Raw genomic sequence first — 26,726 nt, forward strand, 5'->3', positions numbered from 1 at the left:
AACTTCACAATGAAGAACTTCTAAGTGTCCTTGTAAGTTCTTCCTTTCTTCCTCTCTTGATGGTGGGCAGGGTCTCCATTTCCCAGAGAAATACAGCGAGATTCCACAATTTGGGGGTTTGGGTCAGATTTGCCTGTGATTTACAAAAATGATACTGGGAGGAGTTCTACAATTTCCCTGATGGCTAGAAACAGTAATACTTACTGTGTTCTGGGCACAGCAGCGAGAAATAAACAGTAGTAGAGATGGCCCCTATTTATTAAGAGCCCAATACATAATCAAGGGCATGAAGGACATAAAAAGACTTTAACAAAGGTACAAGCTGGTATAGTGCAAACCAAGAGGTCAATGGAAGAGGACAGGACAGGGTTGGAGCCAATGCAAGGTGCGTCCTCCAAGATTTCCAGAAACAGACTCAGTGATGACTTCTCTTTATCTCCAGTGAAATTTTTCTCCAAGGGATTAAGAGAAATGGAAATTCTGAAAACACAGAAATTTTCCCAGTTGGGAAAGTGACCTAAAGTAACACTGTCCAAGCTTGTTGACTCCAGGTTAACACTCCTATTTGAGATAATACCCAGGTTTCATGGGAAACACTTTCAGCACATGATTTTAGGAAACAGTATGACTTTGATTTATTTGAAAGCTGGCAGTACTTAATGAAAACCAACATGTACTAGGAAATTACTGAGCCTTCCATTCTAGCTAACCAAACAGGCTGGAGCTGATCTAGGACTAGAAGAGTTCAAGTTCTTAAATGTTGCCCAGTCCCTCCTTGCACAACACTGAAAACAAAACAAACAGAAAATTGTGAAAGATAATTTTCTTTTCTTCCTTATTAAAAACAGCATTTTTTTTTCCTTTTTAACATCCAAAGTCTTGACATGTCACTTTTTAACTGCCCTCCCCCTTTATAAATCTTCGTCATTTACTGGGCATGGCTTGGAAGTTATTGCTGGTACTAGAATCTGAGATGGAAATTTTTCTCCAGGTGCACACAAGTGGGAACTGAAGAAATTACACAATTCGAGTATCAAAGGGAGCTGCCAGGGAGAGGCAGCCACACCTCAGACTCTGAACATTACTCTGGTGCAGCTGGCTTTTCCTAGCGGGTCATCTGTGGGACTGACTGAAACCACAGGGAGCTCAAGCCAATCACTGGGCCAGGAACCAAGCTGGGGGCCCAAATTTCATCCGTCGGGATGAAGGTGGAGGGCCTCAGGCCACACAAATGACCTCTCAGTGCTTTTCTTCTGGCACAAAAGTGAATGAAATGTTAACACCAACCTGCCTCAAAAGATTGCTGGTGAGGAGCAACTGAGAGGGGCGGATGTCAAATTTGGTGGACAGATTACGTGTTATGGTGAGAAGAAATTTTACATATTTGCCTTTAGGCCACAGTGAAGTTGAAAGGCAACGTAATCAAACTTCTAGAAACAAATGAGCTTACCACTCTGGCATGTGGACTTCAGCAATCTGGCCAGAGGTCATGATTTTGAGCTAAACCCGAATTGTGGGCAGTTAACAACTATTCCCTTGATGCAGTGATGTCCTGTTTCTTGAAATCTCTTCTCCAACTTCCTTGGTGCCTAAAAAACATCAGGCCACACTGAGTACCTTCGATGTTTGTTCAGGCCTATCTTTCCACAGCTCCCTTCAGTTTCCTGGGAGAACCTGCCCTCGTTGGAGGCAGAGAAGATGACCCTCTGTGTCTGAGGAGGAATCTGGGGCACGTCACTTGATCATCTGTGTCTCTTCATCCGCGTCGTAAAACTCTTCCTCTTCCTCACTCTCACTCCCTAAAGGGCTCTCCTTGTCCACAGACTAAAGCAGGAAAGGAGAAAAGGGCAGGGAAATGATGTCATGACATTTCTAAAGTTAAATTACTGTCTAGCATTCAACTGACAAATGTACTCCGATGACATTTATTCCCCTAAGAATTAGCCCCTAAAGTGTTCTAAGAAAGCTAATGAATCATCTTTATTTCTCTGACAACCAGCTGCTATCAGATCCCACTTTTTTCCAGCAGTTTTGCTCAGTTCTATTTACTATAATCAGATATTCTTTTTTTTTCTTTCCCCCCAAAACTATCATCATCCAAATGGTAAATCTGAATGATTAAGAAAAATTCCGTCATACCTGAGGGGGATCCAAGGTCTGTAAAGATAACGCCTCCTCCCCCAGCCTCCGATATGAGTACACCTGAAGGTCAGAAAACGTCTCTAGCAATGGACTGTTAAGGGTTTCTGGCAATAATAAACTCAGGAGGCCTGAGGTCAGCCCCGTGGCTCCAAAGACAATGAAGGGTAAAGACCACTGCACGTACCTCTATGGGGGCAGGGAGTGGAATGAAAACAAACAAAAACTCAGTGTTAGTTTCCTAGCAGATGACATCAGCAGTCTTATGACCCAGGACCTGCCATGTTTACTGTCCAGGTCCTGCCTCCTCACTAGAATACACCAGAAAGCCCGTCTTCTTTCCCCTTAGAGAATTACCCCAGGAAACCAGAGCCAGTCCTCGGGCACAGAGACAGGAGTGAGTAAATCAAAAGGACAGAGCTGGCCTGTGGAGCAGACGCAGCAGACTGTTCATGCACGGGCTGGGGACTGTGGGGAAGGGGCTTGGCTGTCTGGGCAAGGCAGACACACTGCCAGAGTGCGTGGTGAGTCGGACACTCAGCTTCCACTCCAGGTTGAGTGGCCTGCAGCACAGTGATCTCCACACGCAGGAGACACCCTGCATATTTGCTGACAACGACGAACTTTAACGTTCTCAACCCTGGAATGGGCCAAACAGTCCCACATATGTGTTCTGATTCACTAAGCACCAGAACTGAGAGGCATGGGGCTTAAAGGTGTAAACACCCTGAAAAGGAAGAGAAAGGCCTAGAGAAACCTATACACATGGTTTGGACATGGTAGCGGGCCGGTCCAAAAGACGTTCTCAGGAAAATTTAAATACAAACATACAATTTCAAAGATAACACCAAGGTTCTTGCAGGACGGGGCTCTGGGGGATTTCTGAGCTGATTACCATTCCTGATTCCCTGCAAAGGAGCCACCCAGCTTTATCACCTTCTGGTTTGGGCTTCCAAATTCGGTGGCTAGTTAGGATGTCCCTTCTGATCATCTTTTCCTGGTTTTTCAAAGATGAAGAGATGATGGAGGAGGAGAGGGAGGCATGGGAAGGGGACAGGAGGGGGACGAAAAACTCTGACCTCCGGCCCCCAGCGTGCAAACACATGCCCGGAACTGTGGGCCTGTTGTTGAATCAAGGGGAACGTTCACCTCTTCTCAACTTAGTGGGACTCAGGGAAGACACAACGCTGGGTGTGATAATGTTCTAGGACAGCGGTCCGAAGTCGGGCATCATTAATGATAAACACCTAGCGTTGGACACATTATGCAAAATGGAACTAATATGACTCCTTCAGAAGAAGGGTCTTGTGATCTAAAATTGAGCATGATAGTGGGAAGCAGCCGCATAGCACAGGGAAGATCAGCTCCGTGCTTTGTGACCACCTAGAGGGGTGGGATAGGGAGGGTGGGAGGGAGGGAGACGCAAGAGGGAAGAGATATGGGAACATAAGTATATGTGTAACTGATTCACTTTGTTATAAAGCAGAAACTAACACTCCATTGTAAAGCAATTATACTCCAATAAAGATGTGGAAAAAAAAGGAAAAAAATAAAATTGAGCACGAAACACAGAGAAATACTCAGAAAAAGGAAGTATATCCCACTTCCTCAAGAAAAGAAAAGGCTACAGTGGCATTTCAGAGACGTCCTGTACTAGGATGAGGCGAGTAGTTGCCTGAGTGATGAGCAATTGTCTCCAGAACAGGCTCAAAGCCCCACTTGATCAAACCTAATCACGCTTCAACAAGTCTTGGCTGGGAAAGTCCTAGAGGAGACCAAGCAGAGATGTGCACAGGGGCTCCATGGGATCTTTCTCAGAACATGAACATTTTGAGATTGGATGGAGTTTACTTTACCTCCCTTTCACCTTCTTCTCTTCTAATTTTCTTTTCCGAGTGATGTGCTGTGTTCTCTGTTATTTAATACAGGGTACCAATGCCCACAGCATACGGCTGTGCTGAAGACTGCATGATATGATGTATGTAAAGGGCTTAGCACAGAGCTCACTCAGCACACAGCAGAAACTTAGGAAATGTTCACTAATCAACTAACGTACAAATGGGGACAGGAAGGGGCAGGCTGGCATTAGCTAACTCTCCAATGAATACAGCCAATCCCTGGGAAGGGTCCATCTGCCCTCATGGATCCTTAATCTAAAAGGCACAAGGTGCACATTTGTGTCAGGCTGATCTTAAAACCGCAGCTGTTTGTTACCTCCTTCTACTCAAAAGCACAAACATTTCCAAAGCAGAGAATCAAGAAAAACAAACTAGGAGGTACAAACCAACCAGTGAGGGGATGAAGGGAGCAATAATCCCACCAACTCGGGAGAACATGGAACAAGTTCCAAGCCCAACATTCCTGAAAGGCAAGAGGAAAAGGAAAAAAAAAAGTCAGTAAGTTCTAGGGGGACAATTTAAAGGCTGTAAGGGATAGTGGGCTCAGAATAACAAATCCCAAAGTGGAAGTGCAGGATGCTACAGAGCAGTACTGCCCACTAGAACTTTCTGTGATGCTGCAAATGTTCTGTACTCGCCCTGTCCAATACGGAAGCCCCCAGACACAGGCAGCTACCGAGAGCTCAATGCAACTAAGAATGAGGAACATAATTTTTAATTCCTTTTAATTAATTTAAACTTAAATAGCCACATGTGATATTGGACAGTGCAGTATAGAAGCTGGTGCAGAAATGAGCACGTGAATATTTCTTGTTAAATGTTTTCCTGGGTTCTCGTGTCTTAGGTCTCCTATCAGTTAAAACATCCATAGAAGAGCCAGGGTTTAATGATCTGAAAAGTCTGCCCATTTCTTTAAACTCAACTAATTAACTATGAAAGGATCAGGCATATAAATAGGAATTGATTGGACATATATTCTCAGGAAACCAAGAACATTACCTTCTTGGGGAATGTGGGTAGCAAGGAGGGGGAGGAAATGAGAATGAGAATGATTATAGGTAGGGTGACCGTACAGCACCCTGTTATCCCAGCCGAATTGTTAATAATGCCCACATTCGCTCTCAAAAGTGTCCCAGTTTGGAACTAAACGGTCACCCTAGTTTTATAGGCAACAGCCAGAGAAAGCAGGTTCTGGGAATAATCAGGGAATGACAAGCCAATCACAGACAACCTGATCTCTTACTGGGAAAAAGGCAGACAGAACCATTACGCTTCTTGCATGGATAAGGGAAAAAGAAGGATCTGTTTGGAATGATCCTCAAAAAAAGACCAGGAAAATGCCAACTGGGGGACTATGGTCCAGTACACAGAGGCCGTTCTGTAAAGACTAAGCTGCATCCCTGCCCTTCAAATTTAGGTTTGTTTTTTTGTTTTCAGACTTATTTTATGAGGGGAAACTTAGGATGGAATATGTTGGGTTTTTTGGTTTTGTTTCTGAATATGTTATTTTTGATATAAGCAAGTCCTACTCATTGAAAATCACCTTTAACAACTAATATGTAAATACAATATTCACTTATAACTATAGGGAATTATCTTTATTTATTTATTTGTTTTTGGCTGCACTGGGTCTTTGTTGCTGCCCGCGGGCTTTCTCCAGTTGCGGCGAGTGAGGGCTACTCTTCGTTGCGGTGCGTGGGCTTCTCCCTGCAGTGGCTTCTCTTGTTGTGGAGCACAGGCTCTAGGCACGGGGGCTTCAGTAGTTGTGCCATGTGGGCTCAGGAGTTGTGGCGCACAGGCTTAGTTGCTTCGCGGCATGTGGGAACTTTGTGGACCAGGGATTGTACCTGTGCCCCCTGCATTGGCAGGCGGATTCTTAACCAGTGCGCCACCAGGGAAGTCTCATCTTTTTTTAAATGTGTATATTTTGTGCTAAAATATAGGCTCTGTGATAACAGGGACCTTGTCTCCTGGTCCATCGTGTACCTGACACAGAAGGGTTGACTGAATAACTCACAGGCACTGAAATAAAAATGACATCCGAGCACTATTTGGGTGATGGGATACGTTTAGTGCAGAGTACTTCTCACGATTGACAGGGAATTCAGCCCAACATAAAGTTACATTTTCCTCAGCCAAGCGGGCAAGAGCAGTCTCCACAGGTTCTCGGCTCACAGCTGCTTGCTGAGTTGCTGCTAGCCCACACTCGCTGTGCTCCAGGTGAAGTGAGGACCACGCCTCTGTCAATGCAAACATCTACAACAGAATTCAGGACATGGGAAGGAGAAGCCTGTGTGTGAGGCATACCTGATGACCGTGGGGTACAGCTCCGAGGTGTAGATATACACGACATTGAAGGCAGCGCTTATGGTCAGCTTCCCCAGCAGGGACAAGGAATGGCTGTTCACCACTGCGAACACACCTGTGTCTGAGGAGGACAAGTGCCACATCTGTGAGGTCCTCGGTGGAGAAAAATTCGTCTAAGTGACACACTTAATTCTGAAGGAGTGAGAGACATTTGTGGTGATCTCAAACAGTGAAGAGATCATATAACCAGACATACATTCAGAAGGTTTAGTCATCACACACAGCACACAGCAAATATTTCTCAGCATTTTGGCCATCCCCAGGAAATCTTACACAGTGGCTGTCGTGATGTGTGATTAAACCTGCACAACCTAAATGTCCATCAACAGATGAATGGATAAAGGAGGTGTGATATATATATATACATACACACACACAATGGAATACTACTCAGCCAGAAAAAAGAATGAAATAATGCCATTTGCAGCAACATGGATGGACCTAGAGATTATCATACTAAGTGAAGTAAGTCAGAAAGAGAAAGACAAATACCAATGATATCACTTGTATGTGGAATCTAAAATATGACACAAATGAACATGTCTGTGAAACAAAAACAGACTCAACAGATATAGAGAAGAGACTTGTGGTCGCCAAGGAGGAGGGGTGGGGGAGGGAAAGATTGGGAGTTTGGGATTAGCAGATGCAAACTATTATATAGAGAATGGATAAACAACGAGGTCCTACTGTTTAGCACAGGGAACTATATTCAATATCCTGTAAAAGCCATAATGGAAAAGAATATGAAAAAGAATATATGTATAACTAAATCACTTTGCTGTACAGCAGAAATTAACACATTGTAAATCAACTATACTTCAATAAAATTAAAAACAAACAAACAAACAAACAAAAACCTGCACTCACTCCTGAATGACAGAGTTCCCTGAAAACTTCTGTACTGGGGTCAAGTAAGCTTCACAGAAGTCTTAAGTTCCACTTATCCAAGGGTATTACTTGCCTCTCCTTTCTTCCCAACCTGGTTCAACAATCAATGATGTAAAAGGTTGATCAGCATGACAAGCCCTGACACATGAGAGGAGTGAGTCTCAAAAAACTCCTACCCTCAGTTTGCATTCCTTGGTATTCCATTGTAAAGATAAGGAATAATCCCACTAAATTACTACACGTTCTTTAAAGAACAAGACTCTAAATGTGGAACTACTTTTCATCCTTCCTCCTCCCCAATTTCTTACTTGAAGATTACTAATCAATAATGATATTTTAGTTTCTTAATGTAACGTTTTTTACATAAAATGCAAAAATACAGTTTATGCTAGTTCACGTCCCTATCAAAAATGCTATCAATTGTCCAGTGGTTCTTTCCTTTATTAATACTACCTTCTCTGGGATCTTACAATTTAATTATTCCCTTTCAAACATATTTAACCTCTCCCCTTCAGCAACCCACTAGGCCGTAACCTTCAAAATAAGTTTTCTTCTCCTTAGGAAAAAGCAAAAATTCTCATTGGCTCCATTGCACTTTCTCCCCTTCACAATCAAACATCTCCAGTGAGTGACTGACCCTCCATTTCCTCAAACGCATCTGCCCTGTACATCACTACAATGTGGCCTCCAATACCATCCTCTCCTGAAACTCCTATTCTTGAAGGTCAGCAGCAATGTCCTGATCACCAAAGTAATTGCCTCTCATTCTCTCTGACATTTCTGACTAATAGAACATGCCTGTCCCTTCCTTGGGACTGCATACCTGGCTCATCCAAACCACATAAATAACTCAACTGCAATATTCTTTCCTGCCCTTGACCTCCACGGCGCCCATTTCCCAATCCATGCAAACGGCATGCTTTAGACACTCTCCTGTAGTTGCTTACTTTTCCATCTTGTCTGCCCCCAAATATATATATATATATATATATATATATATTTTTTTTTTTTTTTTTTTTTTTTGCGGTACGCGGGCCTCTGTCTGTTGTGGCCTCTCCCGTTGCGGAGCACAGGCTCCGGACACGCAGGCTCAGCGGTCATGGCTCACAGACCTTGCCGCTCTGCGGCATGTGGGATCTTCCCGGACCGGGGCACGAACCCATGTCCCCTGCATCGGCAGGTGGACTCTCAACCACTGCGCCACCAGGGAAGCCCCCCAAATATATTTTGAGTTGTCTCAGGCTAAGGCCTTGTTTGTATCTGTTTCCCTCACGGCACCTCCCATAGTCTGATCACAGTGGTGCTCACTAAATATTTATTGAAAGAGTAAGTATAAGGACTATAACAGGGATTAATTTAAGTGAAAAGAATCTGTGCTCATGTTCTTTCAATGTCTGAGGAGGGAGGCACATAATATATCCCATTCCAAAATAAAAGTTTCACATTTCCAGCTTGACTATGAAATAAAACTTCAACTCCTTTAAAGATGGCGTTCTGAACGCAGTGGCCCAGGCACTGCCAAACTCGACCATCTGGGGCCTTCTTCTCTTCTGCCAGGCTATTTGGAAGAATATGTCAGCAATTTTAAGTACTGAATATATTATTTTAAGCCATGAGGTACTTCTGGAAAAAGAAGCATGCTCAAGGTATAGGTCTGGACTTTTGATATCTAACAACTTCAAGTAAACCAATAATGAGGGCAAATTAAATTCATCAATGATTTTCCAGAAAACTGAGTGAGTCAGGAAGAGGTCTTGGGTGGCACTGAAGCAAACAGAAATGTGCACATTTGCGTGACTGCAAATGATCTTTGGGACTGTTTTCAACCCATACAGGATGGCACCTTCCAGAACTGTGTTGGAGATACTCTACGTCTTTAAAACAGGTGAGGGGATTGCCATCCTGAAAATTAAATTCAAATAACATGTCGCAGAAAGCTTACCATCTAAACACCCACAAGATCCAAGGCTGGAAGATTTCTCCCCTGTGAGGCTCAGGACACTTCCAGCAGTGGCCCGTCTGGGGAGCCTGGCTCCAGCCGCATACCCACAAGTGCTCCCATCAGCCCGACACCTCATCTGGTGCTTGAAACTTCTCCCCTTGTTCCTGCCAGTGGAGTCTGCAGTGGCCATTTGAACCTGGGGGAGCTCAACTCTCTCCCAAGATAGCCCATGTCAATTTCAGACAGCTCTGTTTATTAGAAAATTACTTCTTAGCCTGCCTGTGGAGCTGCCGGTCTATCAGTCATCATGAGTTAATATTTAGGAAGGCTTTGGGGCCACTGGGCTGGTTCCCTGGATTTCTGACCTTGGTTTTTATCTGAAAATGAAATTAGATATTATTGGCTATTATCAATGAATGTTCAAAGTGACTGTTTAGGGGAAAAGAGTGATTTAAAAGGAAAAATTAAGCTCAGTTATCTTTGGGAGAAAAAAAGGGAATTTTCAAAACACTTGTATTCTTCAAAGTACTGAACTTCAGAGGTTTTAAGTTGATTCCAATGATGAAGATACTACAGACATCATTTTCAGAACTAGTTATCTGAAGTTTTCTCAGAGTCCACTAGGGTCACCAGAACAAAATACCTCAGTATGTTACAGTCACATTTCACTGACCCAAATAAGAAAAGTTAAACTTAATCATCCACTTCATTCACTGGGTAAATTTTTATTGTTTATGAATATGTTAAAAATCTTTAAGACAGCTGTAGGTCCTGTACTATGATACATAAGTTGAGCCAAGAACCACAATTCATTTTGCTTTCCTGTGGCTTTTTTTCTTCCTAAAGAAAAATACCACATATGCCAAAAATTCTGTCACTATAGTTTTGCCATTTCTAGAATTTCACATGAATGAAATAATTCAGTTTGTAGGCTTTTGTGTCTGGCTTCTTTTAGTAAGCATAATGCTTTTGAAATTCATCCACATTGCTCCCTGCATCAGTAGGTCATAGCTCATTGCTTTGTTGTTGGTGAGTAATTCACTGTATGGATATAACACAATTTGTTTATCCATTCCTCAGCTGAGGGGCATTTGCGTTCCTTCCAGTTTGGGGCTATTATTAATAAAGCTACCATGAACATCAAAGTCCTTTTGTGGATCTATGTTTCTGCTTCTTTTGGGTAAAGTTTAATCAGACAGTAAATTTATGTTTCTCTTTAAAATAAGCTGCTAATGTTATCCAAAGTCTCTGTACTATTTTACATTTCTATCAGCAGTGTATGAGAGTTCCAGTTCTTTCTTATCACTGCTGACATTTGGTATGGTCAGTCTTTTTAATTTTAGCCATTCTAATAGGTGTGTAGTGGTATCTCATTGTGGTTTTAATTTCCATTTCCCTAATGTCTAATGATGTTGAACATCTTTTCCCATGCTTATTTTCCATATTTATATCCTTTTGCAGAAGTGTCTGTTTAAACCTTTTTCCCATTGTTTTTTCATTACTGAACTGTAAGAGTCCATTCTATCTTCTGGGTACAAGTTCTTTATCAGGTATACGTTTTACAAATATTTTTCCCAGTCTGTGCCTTGCTTTTCATTTCCTTAATAATGTCTTTTAAAAAGCAAAAGTTTTAATTTTGATGAAGTCTAAGTTATGAATGTTTTTGTGTGCTTTTTGTGTCATATTTAAGAAATCTTTGCCCAAAGGCACTGAGATTTTCTTCCATGTTCTCTTTTAGAAGTTGTGTAGTTTTTACCCTTTATACTGTCGACTGAAAAAAAAAACACACAACCTAAAAGTTGGCGACAATTATGTTTTATTCCAGGGACACGCTGAGAACTTACACCTCGGAGACAGCCTCGCAGATAGCTCTGAGGGACTGTTCTGGAGAGTAAGAAAGGACCCAGGATATATAGGAGTTTTTGCAAAAAAAATCAGGTAGTCAGAACATCAGAAGATTACTGCCAGTTAAAGAAAAAACAGATATCTCAGGTTAACGAATTTAGCACTTTTCTATGCATGGGAAAATGCAAGAATCTGGGCTCACTGAAATCATTCTTTTGATATGCACCTTAACTATCTAGGGCCAATATCCTGTTTTCTCCATTCTGAATCACCTCAGGGTGCATCATAGGGGGAACTGATATGGTGGCTGATGGTTTGATGGCTGCAACATCCTTCGTTTATGATATGGCTGGTGATTCTTTGTCCACAACATTTAGACATACCATTCATTTCAAGTTAATTACTGCATGTGATGGGATGTGCAGGTTGAAGGTAAATTTTTTACATATGGATATCCAATTATTCCAGCACGGTTTACTGAAAAGATTCTTTTTCTCATTGAATTGACTTGTCATCAAAAATCAATTGACCATGTGTATTTTTCTCTTATGTGTGTTATGATTGAATGAAACATTTTTAAAAGGTGAATAAAATCTCAGCCCCCTCAAAAATAAAATAAAAATCAAATGACCATATATATAGGTCTATTTCATATTCAATTCTATTATCTATGCATCCACCATTATGCCAATATCACACTGTCTTTTTTTTTTTTTTTTTAATTTTCAGGCCATGCCTCATGGCTTGTGGGATCTTAGTTCCTCAACCAGGTATCGAACCCAGGCCACAGCAGTGAAAGTGCTGAGTCCAGGGAATTCCCCTACTGTCTTAACATAATTTTGTAGTAAGTTTTAAAATCAGTTGGGATAAAGTCCTCCAACTTAATTTTTCTTGAAAACAATTATTTTGGATATAATTTGCAGTTCCATAGATATTTTAGTATTAACTTGTCAGTATCTATCAGCAAAAAGAAGCCTGGTGGAAATTTTATTGGGATTGTGCTGAAGATAGATTGATTTGGGGAGAACTGATGTCTTAGTATTTTCTGATCCTTGAGCATGGTAGGCTCTTCATTTATTTTATTATTACCATTACCACCAATTCATTTATTTAGTCTTCTTTAACTTCTCTCATCAATGTTTTATATTTTACAGTTTTCTACAGGTCTCATACATATTTTTAAGTTTTTATTCCTAAATATTTCATATTTTTAATTTTTTATAAATGGCATTATTTACTTCAATTTTAAATTGTTTGTTGTTAATATACAGAACTAAAATTATGTGTCAAAAGACTCTGCTAAACTCATTTCTTAATTCTAATAGATTTTTTTTTTAGGATTTTCTATGGAGACAATAATGAAGTCTTGCGAATAAAGACAGTTTTAGTTCTTCCTTTTCATTTTGGATCCCCCTAATTTCTTTTTATTGCCTTGTTGTATTCACTAATAATTTCAGTACAATGCTCCAAAGAAGTGGCAAGAATGGATATCCTTGCCTTTTTCCCAATCTTAGGGAACAAGCATTTAGTTTTTCACCATTAAACGTGATGTTAGCTGCAGGTTTTCCATTATCAGGCTAAGGAAACTTCTACTTCTACTTGCTGCTAGTTTTTGTAAAGAATGGGTGTTGAAACCTGAACAAGTGCTTTTCCTACTTGTATTGAAATGACCATATGATTTTTTTTTTTTTTCTTTTTGGTCTTTTAATATGGTGAATAACACTGATTAGCTTTTGAATGTTAAACCAACTGTGTGTTTGTGGGATAAATCCTGCTTGGTCATGATGTATTATACCTTTTTTATTCATTGTTGAATTTGCTAATGTTTAGTCAATGGATTTTTGCATCTATATTAATGAGAGATATTGGTCTTTAGTTTTCTCATAATGTCTTTGTTTGGTTTTAATATCAGGGTAATTGCTGACCTCAAACACTGGGTTGGAAGAGTATTCGCTCTTTTTTTTATTTTCTGGAAGAATGTGTAGAATTATATTATTTCTTCCTTATGTGTTTCATAATTTACCAGTGAAGCCATCTGGGTCTGGAATTCTCTTTGTGGGAATGTTTTAAACTACAAATTAGATATCTTTACTGGATAAAGGGTTATTCAGGTTATCTATGGTTTTGTACACTTTGGTAGTTTGTACCTTTCAAGGAATTTATCCATTTTACCTAAGTTGAATTTATTGGCATAAAAATGTGTATAATATTCCCTTATAAATGTCTACAGTTTCTATAGTGATGTCCCTCTTTCATTCCTGATACTGGTAATTGGTTTCTTCTTTCTTTTTCCTTTATTAGTGTGGCTAGTGGCTTATTGATTCTATTGATCTCAAACAACCAGCTTTTGGTTTCATTGACTTTTCTCTATTATTTTCATGTTTTTATTTTATTGATTTTTACTTATATTTATTATTTCCTTCCTTTTGCTTACTTTGTGTTTGTCAGTCTTTTTTTTTAATTTGCCTTCTATTTTCTTAGGGGAGATGCTTAGATCACTGATTTGAAAACTTCCTTTTTTCTGATACTTTTTTTTGTTTTTGTTTGTTTGTTCGTTTGTTTTGCGGTACGCAGGCCTCTCACTGTTGTGGCCTCTCCCGTTGCGGAGCACAGGCTCCGGACGCGCAGGTTCAGCGGCCATGGCTCACGGGCCCAGCCGCTCCATGGCATGGGGGATCTTCCCAGTCCGGGGCACAAACCCGTGTACCCTGAAACGGCAGGCGGACTCCCAGCCACTGCGCCACCAGGGAAGCCCCTGATACTTTTTTTTTTTAATTTATTTTTGGCTGTGTTGGGTCTTCGTTGCTGCGCGTGGGCTTTCTCTAGTTGTGGCGAGTGGGGGCTACTCTTCATTGCAGTGTGTGGGCTTCTCATTGTGGTGGCTTCTCTTGTTGCGGAGCACGGGCTCTAGGCACGCGGGCTTCAGTAGTTGCAGCACAAGGGCTCAGCAGTTGCGGCACACTAGCCCTAGAGCGCGCGATCATCAGTAGTTGTGGCACAGCTCAGTAGTTGTGCAGCGTGGGCTCAGTAGTTGTGGCTCACAGGCTCTAGACCACAGGCTCAGTAGCTGTGGCACAGAGGCTTAGCTACTCTGCAGCATGTGGTATCTTCCCGGACCAGGGATCGAACCTGTGTCACCTGCACTGGCAGGCAGATTCTTAACCAGTGTGCCACCAGGGAAGCCCGATACAACATTTTTTAATTATACAAATTTCCCTCTAGGCGCTGCTTTACTGCATCTCACAAACTCAATATGTTGTACTTTAATTATTGTTTAATTAAAATTTTTCTAATTTCCTTTGTGATTTCTTCTTTGACCCATGTGTTTTTAGAAGAATGTTTTTTGAAATCCAAATATTTGAGGATTTCCTGATAGCTTTCTGTTATTGATTTCTACTTTAATTCCATTATGGTCAAAGAACTTATTTTCGTAAGATTTCAATCCTTTTAAATGTACTGAAACTTGTTTTATGGCCCAGAACATGGTCTCTCTTGGCACATGTTCTTGGTGTGCACTTCACACAGAATGCATATTCTGCTGTTTTATGTAGTGTCTGACAAATGACAATTAGGTCAGGTAGGCTGCTTAAGTCTCCATATCCTAATTCTTTTCTGTCAGTTTTTCTATCAGTCATCGAGAGAGAGTACTGAAATACCCAACTGTAATGTTGGGTTTGTCTATTTCTCCTTTCAGTTCTGTCCATTTTGCTTCCTGTGCTTCGAATGTTATCAGACACACACATAATCGGGATTGTAACATCTTCTTGATGAACTGACCACTTTCTCATAATGTGTTTATAGTTTTCATCAAATCTGGAAAGTAGTAGACCATCATTTCTGCAAGTATCTTTGTTTTTTACTTCCTCCTTCTCAGGTTCCAGTTGCATAACTGGTGGGCTTGGTGTTGTCCTACAACTTTTGTTTGTTTCATTCTGCAGCTTCTTTTGTTATATCTTCCTCACTGATCTTTTCTTCTGTGGTTCATCTCATCTACTGCCTGTTTTTTTTTCATATAATGTATGTTTCATCCCTAGATGTAATGTGTGCCTCTTTTTCTATCTTCTCTTTCTCTGCTCATTATTATCTTGCTTTCTTCTACCTTCGTAAACATATGCAGTACATTTATAATAGCTGTTTTAAGGTCCCTGCCTCCTCATTCTATTGTCTGTGTCATTTTTAGTTCTGTTTCTATTGACATTTCTCCTGGTTGTGGGAGTATTTTCCTGCTCATTTGCATGCCTGGTAATACTGACTGGATGTCAGAGGCTGTGAATGTTACACTGTTAGGTGCTGGATTTTATTGTATTCCTTTACATATTGTTGCTCTTTTTCCTGGAATGCAGTTAAGTTACTGGGAATCACTTGATCCTCTGAATTTTTTAAGCACTTTTAGAGCAAGCTCTGCTTTAGCAGAATAGCCTATAGTGTTGGGCTACTTTGACCCAGGAGATCTTGGAGTCTGGCTAAAGGCAACGCGAACTAAACATGGCCCTAGGTTCCAAGAATTGTTCCACTTGTTCCTTTCTGGTGGCCACCTCCCCAGCCTCAGTAGCTTCCTCAAATGCATGCCCAGATCAGTCAGCAGCCAAGGGCTCAGAGATCTTCTGCAGATCTCTAGAATTCTTCCTCCACATATTCCTCTATATATCTTACTCCTCTCCAGTATTTTGCCCAGGAAATTCTAGCCATATTGGCCTTTCCAAGCTTTACTATCTGTCTTATCAATTTGGTAAGAGCACCAGGATTTGCTGGGTGTCCCTTTGTGCACTGAGGCCTGAAGACCTGAGCTAGGGCACTCTTAGGGCACATCTTGTTTCATTTTTCTCAGGGATCACTTCTGTCTTCTGAAGCCTGTTGTCCAATAATCAGTGTTTTTTATATTTTGTCTGGTGAAACAGGAGGTTAGCTGGTCTCCATTACTATCATAGCCTGTTAAAGTTCCTATAGCATTCTGTTGTCAGTTCTCATATGGCACCTTCTGTTTTTATTGTTTTTGTTTCTGTTTTTATGAATCATTCCTTTTCCTCACTAGATTATAAGCTCTTTGAGGCCAGGAACCAGGTCATATTTATAAATAGTACCCTGTACATAGCAGGCCCTAGAGAAGTCAAATGAATAAAGAATGGGCAGGCTGAGGTTGAACAAAGCAATGAGAGATAAAGGTTCTGCTAGAGCTGAGTCTGAGGACACTCCCTTCAACTGTGAAACTGTTTATCTAGTCATGTGCTGTGACTTCCCAGTATTCAGATTCTCTGGCAGGATCACAACTGCCAGAAACCTCCTTGCCAACCTCCTTACCCAGTGCCACCCTGACAAGCCAGGTTCTTAAACTCTGGCCAGTTCCCATCAGGCCTGCCCATTGAAGAGTTAAGAATGGGTCCTAGTCAGGCAGCATTAATTCTCTAAGGCTATGGCTTTACCATGTGCAATGAATACTTTGGTCTTAAAACTCTAAGAGGACAAATAAGCATTCCCAAAAGAGCACTGATTTTAGAGTCAGAGAGACGTGGGATCTGAATCCCAGGTGTGCTGCTTACTTGCTGTGCAACCTTGGACAAGTTGCTTGACCTACCTGAGCTTCAGTTTCCTTAGGAAATGGGGATAAGAGGTAATACCTCTATGTATGAAGAGAAACCAGCACATAGTTAACACTTAATAAGTGGTCACCAGGGGACTTCCCTGGTGGCACTGTGGTCAAGACTCCTCACTCCCAATGCAGGGGGCCCGGGTTCGATCCCTGGTCAGGGAACTAGATCCCACATGCATGCCACAACTAAGAGTTCTCATGCCACAACTAAAGACCCGCCTGCCGCAACTAAGACCCGGCACAACCAAATAAATAATAAATAAAATAAATATTAAAAAAATAAATGGTCACCAGTATTACAGCTTAATTAGGACCCTTTAAGCAAGGATAGAGATCAGGTAAAATGTATGAGGACCAATCTGTGGAAGAAATTAGTGGCCACTTGGTAACATTGCCCCCAGGGGAGAACATTTACTTGGAGGCCAATCAGGGTGCAAATATGTATTGAATAGGACACTTTTGTCCAATAATTATCAACCATAGGCTAAGGAATGCCAAGCAATCTATTTTCTAGCTTACTGGCTGTCTCTTATAGAGGTATACCTATGTCTGTGCCTCAGACACTGAGCATCACAGTCATACGTAGATGTGAAAAAAGAGTTGGTATGTAGAGGGCAACCTAAGTTGACAGAGAAAGCAAATGAATGTTTGGTGGGAAAAAGTGAGGGCAAATGAGCATAAAAAGCAGTGAGAAAATGAGTGGTCACCAAGCTCACATAAGATGGTAACAGATGTTTTCAAACTGCTAGGCCTCTTTCTTAATATATATTTATCAGAACTTTCACAACAGGTAGCCTAAACCTCGGCACTTTGAAAAAATTGAGATTTAAAAGAAAGCTATCAAAATATTTTGAAGAGTAAATATGAAAGGTTCAAAGAAAGTTTAAAGAATAAATACTTTTAGCTCAAAGTAGCGAAGATTCAGGAATAGCTAGATGACTCCCTGCGAAGAGAGAAAGGATTATGCAAAAAAGGGGTGACCATCTGTTCTCTATCTCTAGTGATGAATAAAATGAAAGGAAATGGGCTCAGCTGTAGTGGAAGAGGCTCATTCTAACCTTTGCGTGGCTATTAAAAATAGAAACTACTTGCTAAGGAACATTATGGAACTTCTTTCTCTGGAAACCTTCAAAAATAGACTACATCCACTTTTCTAAGTATGACAGGAACCCTGTTCCCGGGGCGCATCTGTGGGTGTGTAAGACAGATGTGCTGTGTTTGTTACTCAGTGTGCACCAAGGGCGTGATCCACGAGGGGCTCAGCTGCTCGCTCAGGACAGACTGGAAGTGAGCACAGTGTGGTGACCGGTCTAGACGGGAGACCATGAATCTGATTTCCCTTTGGGTTTGTGTAGAAAGGGCTGTGTGCAGAGGCCCAGGGTGTGGCTTACCTGGAGTACAGATACGTGGGAGCGAGGAAAGACATGAATCGGCCTGGCTTGCCGAGGTGTGACAGCTTACAGGGGCATTTAGAGTAAAAAGGAAAAGTTTCTCTCTATAGAGTAATAAATAGACCACTGGATATTACAGGTAGAAAACAACTGAATTTCTAGTTGTCTATGAGAAACAGAATCTGCTGAACTGAAAGTTGCAGTGATTTGAAGCCCATTCATGTCTTGTCCCAGACAAACAGAACTGGGCACTTAGTTCTACAAGCCCACGGCAGGGCAACAGCTGAGGAGTTTCTCCTTTTGCTGGCACTAGCACAGGTAACAAATTTCTTAAAACTAAGACATTTTTTTTTTTTTTGTACATGAAAGAGTATTTATTGAAAACGTGGTTACTGATAGGAAGCTCCTGGCTACTCTCAGGTTACAATCTTGGCTCTCAACTGGAAGTGTTACCTTTTTTTTTTTTTGGCCTCCCATTTTATTTTCCCTCAAACGTTCCATCCTAGGAGAGGTAGATCTTATATAAATATATATACATGTCTGTACAAGTATGGCCTATAGTAAAGAAAACATATAGTACACTCTTCATTGGGCAGTACCCACCACGCTAGGCTACCAATACTGAATGCCACTGTGCCCACGCGTGTCCAAGGAGAGGGGCTGTGTGTGTGGTTTACAAGCACTGCAGCACCAGGGAAGCCTCGATGGCAAACTTACTGAATTCTTTAGTTTCCAGGATTCCGTGAAAATCACTGTAAGGCTGTTCCTTTTTTTAAATTAATTAATTAGTTTATTTTTGGCTGCATTGGGTCTTCGTTGCTGCGTGCAGGCTTTCTCTAGTTGCGGTGAGCGGGGCTACTCTTCGTTGTGGTGCACGGCCTTCTCATTGTGGTGGCTTCTCTTGTTGTGCAGCACAGACTCTAGGTGCGCAGGCTTCAGTAGTTGTGGCACGTGGGCTCAGCAGTTATGGCTCACAGGCTTAGTTGCTCCACGGCATGTGGGATCTTCCCGGACCAGGGCTCGAACCCATGTCCCCTGAATTTGCAGGCGGATTCTTAACCACTGCACCACCAGGGGAGTCCCCAAGGCTGTTCTAAATATTGAGTAAAATCCTAACTAGTGAACCAACAGTGCTCTGGATTTAAGGCACAGAACTCCAGGTGGCAGCTAGCAGCACAGCAGATATACTGGAGGGCTGCATAACTAGGACACGTGGCCTTGGAGTCTTCAGTGAGACGCTGGTACACCTGACCCTTAAGGAGAAGGGATCACCAAAGGAGCACTTAATACATGTATGCTCCGACGGGAAATGAATTTGTCAGCTGCATTTCTAGTCGTTATCAAAACTTTGTTAGGGAGTTCCCTGGTGGTCCAGTGGTTAGGACTCGGAGCTCTCACTGCCGGGGCCCGGGTTCAATCCCCCGTCGGGGAACTAAGATCCCACAGGCCGCACGGTGCGGCCAAAAAAGAAAAACTTATGTTAAACCATTTCACAATGATTCCCACCTGAAGAACAAGCTCCATGGTGGAACCCTGTCAAAATCCCAAAGTCCCCAAAACAGGGCTTTCATTGTACCCTATTCCCTAGCAGCAGAGAGTTTGTTATGACCCACTTCTTATGGTCGAAAATCACTGCTAAAACCACAGTTTTTGATGTAATAGAGGGCATGTCTCAGGTGTGCTAGTGCGGAAAAGAGGTTGAGGACCAGCACTATGTATAGAATCCCTATAGAGGGGCAGAAGTCATGTTAGATATGGATGCCAAAGGGACCTGTTTTTAAAGCTGTGTTTACATAGCAAAGCTACAAATATGAAAATAGCAAGTTTCCTAAGGATGTTTCATTCACACTTTCTATAAGAATGAGCGAAGGTCAATTGTCACCAACAGTGACTATTATTCTTATTGTGCTGTTGTTATTATCAGGGTGCCTTGGGAGTATTGATGGAGACAATGAGGGGTGCCGAAGCCACCGTGGAGAACCAGTGCCTCTCATCTCCAGTCTCGTAACTGGCTGGAATGAGGAGGGCAATCTGCAGCCTTGGACAGAGGCTCCTTCTGTGCAGAACTAAATGGCCCACAATCATCAAATAAACAACTCCAACATCACCAGTACTGCAGTCCAGACACCCCAGATGGTAGCTTAATCGCCTGAAAGAATTAATAGTGCACCTCTAAGCACATTATTCACCCGGAGAATAGTTTAGGCAATGGAAAGAATCTGGCCCATTATACCCCACACCATTGCTAAATAATATGCAACCACAGAAATGAAGCACGGCATATGGTGAGCGCTCCACTATATTGAGATTCATTGTAATACAAGTGCTATTCAAAACCCTCATGTAGAAATTGGAAAGGCATACCTTTCTTTTCTGGAAGAAACATGACAATAAGACAAGCCAGTCCTCCTAGGCACAGAAATGTTGCTAATGTCCGCTTCCGGCCAAACCTAAACAATACAAAGAAATTCACGTTTCCCTTGAGAATCTTACACATTCTTCTGCTTCATCCCCCTAACCTTCCTTTTTAAATGTCCTCACTTTCATTATATGTTCATCTTTTCTTAAGGAGTGGGTGGCACATATGACTGACCAGGACATAAAATAAGTAACCATCACAAAGCCAAGGAAAACTTGCTGGATGGCGGGTTTAAATCATGTGTGCAGGAAAAGAATAGGGAATCATTCTATCTATTTCTGTGAGTGCTTACTATGTTTCAGGCACTTTCTGTGCCGAAATGCTTTCTGTCTATGTTATCTTACTTAATGCTAATAATAAACCTGTAAGGCATATGCTGTTATATTCTCCATCTTCTAGAGAATAACACTGAGACATGGAGAATGGAGTCTTCCAGCTCATTTCATTTTCTCGTTACTTGTATCTTAGGCAGTTAAAATTTTAAACACACCTCTCTCTCTCTTAAAAAGACAAACAGAAAGAAACTCTTGTTAGTATGTCAGAATTAAGTGAAATTTATTGCACACTTTCTTGGGAGAAATAATTTTCAAATAAGAGCTCTAGACTTAGAAGAAAGATATGAACATTAATAAGCCTTCCTTTACTAGGAGCTGGCAATGTGCTAGGTCCTCTGTTAGGAGCTTCAATGTTATTGTAATTTTTATAACAATTTTTCCAGGGGAATTTTATAATCCCTGGTTTAAGGATAACTACATGGAGGTTTAGCAAGGTAACTTCTCAAAGTTATAAAACTAACACGAGGCTGCCTGATCCCCAAGGTGGTGTTCCTTCCCTCTGCTTCAGATTTTAATCCTGACTCTGGTGCAGACGGCTGGGAGACAGGCAAGGACTCAGGTCTCCAGGTTATTGTGCTTAATTTAACAGTCAGTATTGAATGCCTTTCAAGTGACAGGCATCATTCTAGGCAGGCACTAGGGATGCAAAGACACCTAGGACACACCCCCCCATCGACCATGTCCTTGTAACACTGTCCATGGTCATCAGAGGGGGGCACAGGAAGCTGTAACAGGAAGCACACCGGGGATGGTGGGAACAGATTTCTGAATACTCTGCCTGGCTCAGCCCTTGGGCCATGATGAGAGCACACTCAGTCACCAACAGAGGGGTCGGCAGAGGCAACTGGGGCCACCCCCCAGAGAAAAGCCCTTCAACTGGACAGAATCCAAAACTGCCCTTTAAAATGCGCTGACCGCAATATCCATGACGACAGCAGCCAGTGCAACGCTGAAGGAATGCTGTCTTTGGTAAAAATGATGATTTCTGGAGAATGAGAAATGGCAAAATCCAACTGATTCCTAGCTCACAATTTTCAGTTGCCCTGGTCAGGGGTTCAATAACAGAAGGAATCTGAGAAAGCTGAGGAAAGGGTGCTCTATAAAAGAACTTTAAAAAAATATTTCAAAACTGTGCCCACTGACAATGAACAGCAAAAGCAGGATCTCTTCTTCCTCTCAACAAAGTCCAGGGGATCTTAAGAGGAAAGAAAAGTCTTTTTCGTTCCTCCAGCTCTTTGTCTTGTGTGAGAGCTTCTAAATGATAGTGACTGGGTCATGGAGCTCTACCTACATCGAGTCAATATTCCCACATGTTGGGACAAACAAATCACACACAGACTGCTCAAAAACAGTTGGGTGGTAATGTCTTAATGTTGGGTTAAAAACCTATGAAGACCTAAATAGACATTTCTCCAAAGAAGACGTACAGATGGCCAATAAGCATGTGAAAAGATGCTCAACATCACTAATTATTAGAGAAATGCAAATCAAAACAACAATGAGGCATAACCTCATACTGGTCAGAATGGCCATCATCAAAAAGTCTACAAACAATATATGCTGGAGAGGGTGTGAGGAAAAGGGAACCCTCCTACGCTGTTGGTGGGAATGTATATTGGTGCAACCACTATGGAAAACAGTATGGAGGTTCCTTAAAAAACTAAAAATAGAGCTACAATATGACCCAGTAATCTGACTCCTGGGCATATATCTGGAGAAAACTCTAATTCGAAAAGACACACACACCTCACTATTTACAATAGCCAAGACATGGAAGCAACCTAGATGCCCATCAACAGATGAATGGATAAAGAAGATGTGGTATATATATATACGATGGAGTATTACTCAGTCATAAAGAAGAATGAAATGATGCCATTTGCAGCAACATGAATGGACTATCGCACTGAGTAAGTCAGACAGAGAAATACAAATATCATATCACTTATACATGGAATCTAAAATATGACACAAATGAACTTATCTACAAAACAGAAACAGACTCACAGACATAGAAAACAAACTTATGGTTACCAAAGGGGAAGGGCAAGGAGGGATAAATTAGGAGTTTGGGATTAGCAGATACAAACTACTGTAGATAAAATAGATAAACAACAAGGTCCTACTGTACAGCACAGGGAACTATATTCAGTATCTTGCAATAAACTATAATGGAAGAAATTATGAAAAAGAATATGTATATGTATAACTGAATCATTTTGCTGTATACCAGAAACTAACACAACATGGTGAATCAACTATACTTCAATTTAAAAAAACCTACATAATAACTCATAAACTTGAAGCCCAAGAAATAACACTAAAAAATGAATTCTCACTGTGTTTGGTCTGAAAAGAATTCTAATCACCATGGAGTACTTAGCAGATTCTGCATATGGACAAAGATATTTATGTATGTTAGTGTGTGTGTGTCCTCTACATGGTGCACTTCATATCCACCCATACTCACCATTTTTGGTTAATCAAGTAGATGCAGATAGGGTAAGATGGAATCTCTATGAGGCCAGACAGGGCCAAGTTGGCATAAATACTTCCACCTAGATCACCTGCACTGAGAGTTAGGCCATAATACACCAAGCTGCACACAAACCTGCAATTGGGGGTGAAAAACAAGAAAGACAATGAAAAAGCCGATAAGAATTTACCAGAGAAGATTCAAATCTTGGTTCAATAATGCCATCTGGCTCAAGCAGTAAGCCTGACTCTCCCACTAAGCTTTCTATCCTAATATAATTTCTATACTAGGACAAAATAAAAAGTAAAGGGGCCTTGGAAATGATTTGAGCTACATCCAGATGCTCTATAAAGCAAAGGTGTGGCCAGCTCCTGACAGAGGAGGCATCGCTTGTGCTTTCATCACACTTTTCTGCATTTAAATGAAGACAGTGACTCTATTCTTACTGTATTTAATTCAACAACTTATAGAACACTTGCCCTAGGCAATTGTGATATTATCGAAATGACTCTAGAATAAAGAACTCCCAGAGAGAAAGCCAACAGAGGATGGTGTTGAGAACAGATGCTGATAAGTGTCTGGGTTACCAGCGGTGGCCTGCAGGCCAGGGTGACAGGGACTCTAACCCCTGACCAGGTTCTCAACCCCTCCTGGCATTCAGCAAGTGCACATGCTATAGACACCCAGAGCAGGAAAGAGAGGACGAGGGCCATGGTAGAGGCAGGCTCCTCTAGGATGATCAAAGCCCTGCATCCATTTCTGCACGCCACCGCCGAAACACTGAGGCGGCGCCTCCTAGGAGGCAGGCATTGTGCCAGGCACAGAGCCCATGTCCCGCAGCCCAGGAGCTACGCTGGAGCAAGGGCCATCCGGAATAATAGGAACTTCTTCCAGAGTGAAGGGACTACAGTAGCCCCTGCTTATCCGCTGGGGATACATTCCAAGACTCCCAGTGGATGCCTGAAACCTCAGATAGTACCGAACCCTATATATACTATGTTTTTTCCTAGCCATACACCTATGATAAGGTTTAATTTATAAATTAGGCCCAGTAAGAGAACATCCGAATTGCTGGCATGACTACTCTCGTGCTTTGGGGCCATTATTAAGTAAAGTAAGAGTGACTTGAACACAAGCACTGCGATACGGATAGTCGATCTGATAAGAAAGACTGTGACTAAGTGGCTAATGGGCAGGATATGCTGGACAAAGGGATGATTTAGGTCCCACGTGGGATGGAGCGGGAGGGTGCGAGATTTCATCACGCTACTCAGAATGGCCTGCAATTTAAAACTTATGAGTTGTTTCTTTCTGGAATTTTCCGTTTAATATTTTCAGACTGCAATTGACCTTGGGTAACTGAAACCACAGAAAGAAAGCAAAACCTTTGTGCCTAGGAAATTGCAGTATTAAAAATAAAACAAACTAGAATAGAACGAAAACAAACCCTGACTAGGCTTTGTTAATATACGAATACATTTTGTAAACCATAAATTTTTTAAATTAATTTTTATTGCAGTATAGTTGCTTTACAATGTTGTATTAGTTTCTGCTGTACAGCAAAGGGAATCAACTATACGTATACATATATCCCCTCTTATTTGGATTTCCTTCCCATTTAGGTCGCCACAGAGCATTGAGTAGAGCTCCCCGTGCTATACAGTAGGTTCTCATCAATTATCTATTTTATACATAGATCAATAGTGTATATATGTCAATCCCAATCTCCCAATTCATCCCACACCCCCTCCTTTTCCCCCTTTGTAAACCATAAATTTCTATACAAATAGTAAAAGACCTGGGCTTCGGAAGTTCATTAGTTTTTATGTTTGTACAATTCATTTTGACAAGTGTTTATTATGAGGAAATTCCCATTTGCTTCTCTTTTCCTTAGAAAAAGTCCAACGAGCTGCAGCTATGATGAGACCAACAGGAAAGGGAAAACTTTCTTTCCGTCTCTGACAAAACAGCAAAATGGGCCAAATGCTCTGGGCCAGTAAGAATGGACCACAGGAACCAAGGAGAGGGATGGGGAGGGACGACGGACTCCTGGAGCTGGCCTGCTTAGTGACTCATCCCTCGCTGGCAAATTAGCCCAGGCAGCAGCTACTTCCCATTACTTCTTCCTGGGTGGAGCTGTCATTCATATACTGAGGATGCTGAGTTGAGTCACAGCTGGGACATCACGGGTAACGATGCAAGGTGACACTGAATTTTCTGTTTTCCCTGTCCCCGAGCACTTTGCCTGTAAGCAGCAGGCTAGACAACTTAAAATATTTTCCTGAAACACTTAAAAAATCCTTTCCAACTGCAGTAGAGACCCCCCCGCCTTACATAACGCTATTCCTAATGTGTTGTATGTGTTAGTGTGTATCTATTCTGCATTTAAAATAGAAATCCCAGTGAAGTATTCCAGCAATGGAAACACACATACATATTTAAACTAAGTTGTGAAGGTAGCAAGTAGGGCACAAATAAACAGAGCCAGTTCAAGACACTAGAGGGATTGCATTACCAGCTGGTGGTGAGAGAAAATGGGGAGAACATGGGCAAGGAAGGCCTATGGTCTCAGACTCCGTTTGCAGATTTCTTTGCTGGTAGAGTTGGTCGTTGGGATGCATAATTACAGCTATTCAAATCATTTCAATCCTGTTTATGGGCCCCAAACAAAATTTAAAATGCTTGCATAATATTTAGCAGTATATTTAGGGCATCAAAGAACTATTTAAAAAGGCACTACTGTGGGAAATAACCAAAGGAACAGATGTTAAGCACAGAGGTATAATTTTACTCCCCAGTTAAGGTTTTCTTCAATGACAGATCCACAGAAAAGATTTTAGAATTTTATAGCATCTTCAAAAAGAACGGCAGTATGTGGAATGACACTGTCTCAGTTATCATGTATTTTAACATTCTGAGCCCGGGGGAAGAAGTTTATTTGAGAACAGCTCCTTTGGCCGTGTAAGACATAAAATAAACATAAACATTCTCCCTAGCTCTAAGTCTAGTTTGTTTTTCTGTCTGTCTGTTTTTTATCCCCTGAAGGCCAGAACCCCAAAGTTAATATTCCTGGAAAAAACAAAAACTTAAAAACAAGAAGTAAACAACCCCTAAGAAAGTAGATACTTCCTTCAAGGCAGAGGGTTTGACCGTCTACTTGACATGCAAATGCAGTTTTATGGAGCCTTAAGTACCTGAACATACTTTGTAAGGATTTCCTTAGTAGCTCCTATGCTGTATTGTCAGGTTTGGCTTTAAAAAAACCTGAAATAATGCCATTTGCAGCAACACGGATGGACCTAGAGATTGTCATACTGAGTGAAGTGAGTCAGACAGAGAAAGATAGATATCATATGATGTCGCTTATATGTGGAATCTAAAAAAAAAGGGTACGAATGAACTTATCTACAAAACAGAAAAAGAGTTACAAGTATGGAAA

At 41.4% G+C, this 26,726-nt stretch overlaps 1 protein-coding gene across 1 annotated transcript in view; it reads right to left on the bottom strand.

Annotated features, from left to right (window-relative positions):
• Positions 1 to 831: 831 nt before the first annotated feature.
• Positions 832 to 26,726, bottom strand: part of SLC22A15 (solute carrier family 22 member 15) — a 78,330-nt gene continuing 52,435 nt past the window's right edge. The window contains exons 7-12 of the mRNA XM_029229937.1: positions 23,282 to 23,422; positions 20,422 to 20,507; positions 6,345 to 6,465; positions 4,428 to 4,500; positions 2,140 to 2,328; positions 832 to 1,824 (exon numbers count right to left, since the gene is read on the bottom strand). Coding sequence (XP_029085770.1) covers positions 1,735 to 1,824; positions 2,140 to 2,328; positions 4,428 to 4,500; positions 6,345 to 6,465; positions 20,422 to 20,507; positions 23,282 to 23,422 — 700 coding nt within the window. The 3' untranslated portion in view covers positions 832 to 1,734. The remainder of the gene's footprint in view (positions 1,825 to 2,139; positions 2,329 to 4,427; positions 4,501 to 6,344; positions 6,466 to 20,421; positions 20,508 to 23,281; positions 23,423 to 26,726) is intronic.

The sequence above is a fragment of the Monodon monoceros genome, unplaced genomic scaffold (assembly GCF_005190385.1).
Source record: "Monodon monoceros isolate NGI ecotype Baffin Bay Population unplaced genomic scaffold, NGI_Narwhal_1 Super_Scaffold_18, whole genome shotgun sequence".
Classification (NCBI taxonomy): Eukaryota; Metazoa; Chordata; class Mammalia; order Artiodactyla; family Monodontidae; genus Monodon; species Monodon monoceros.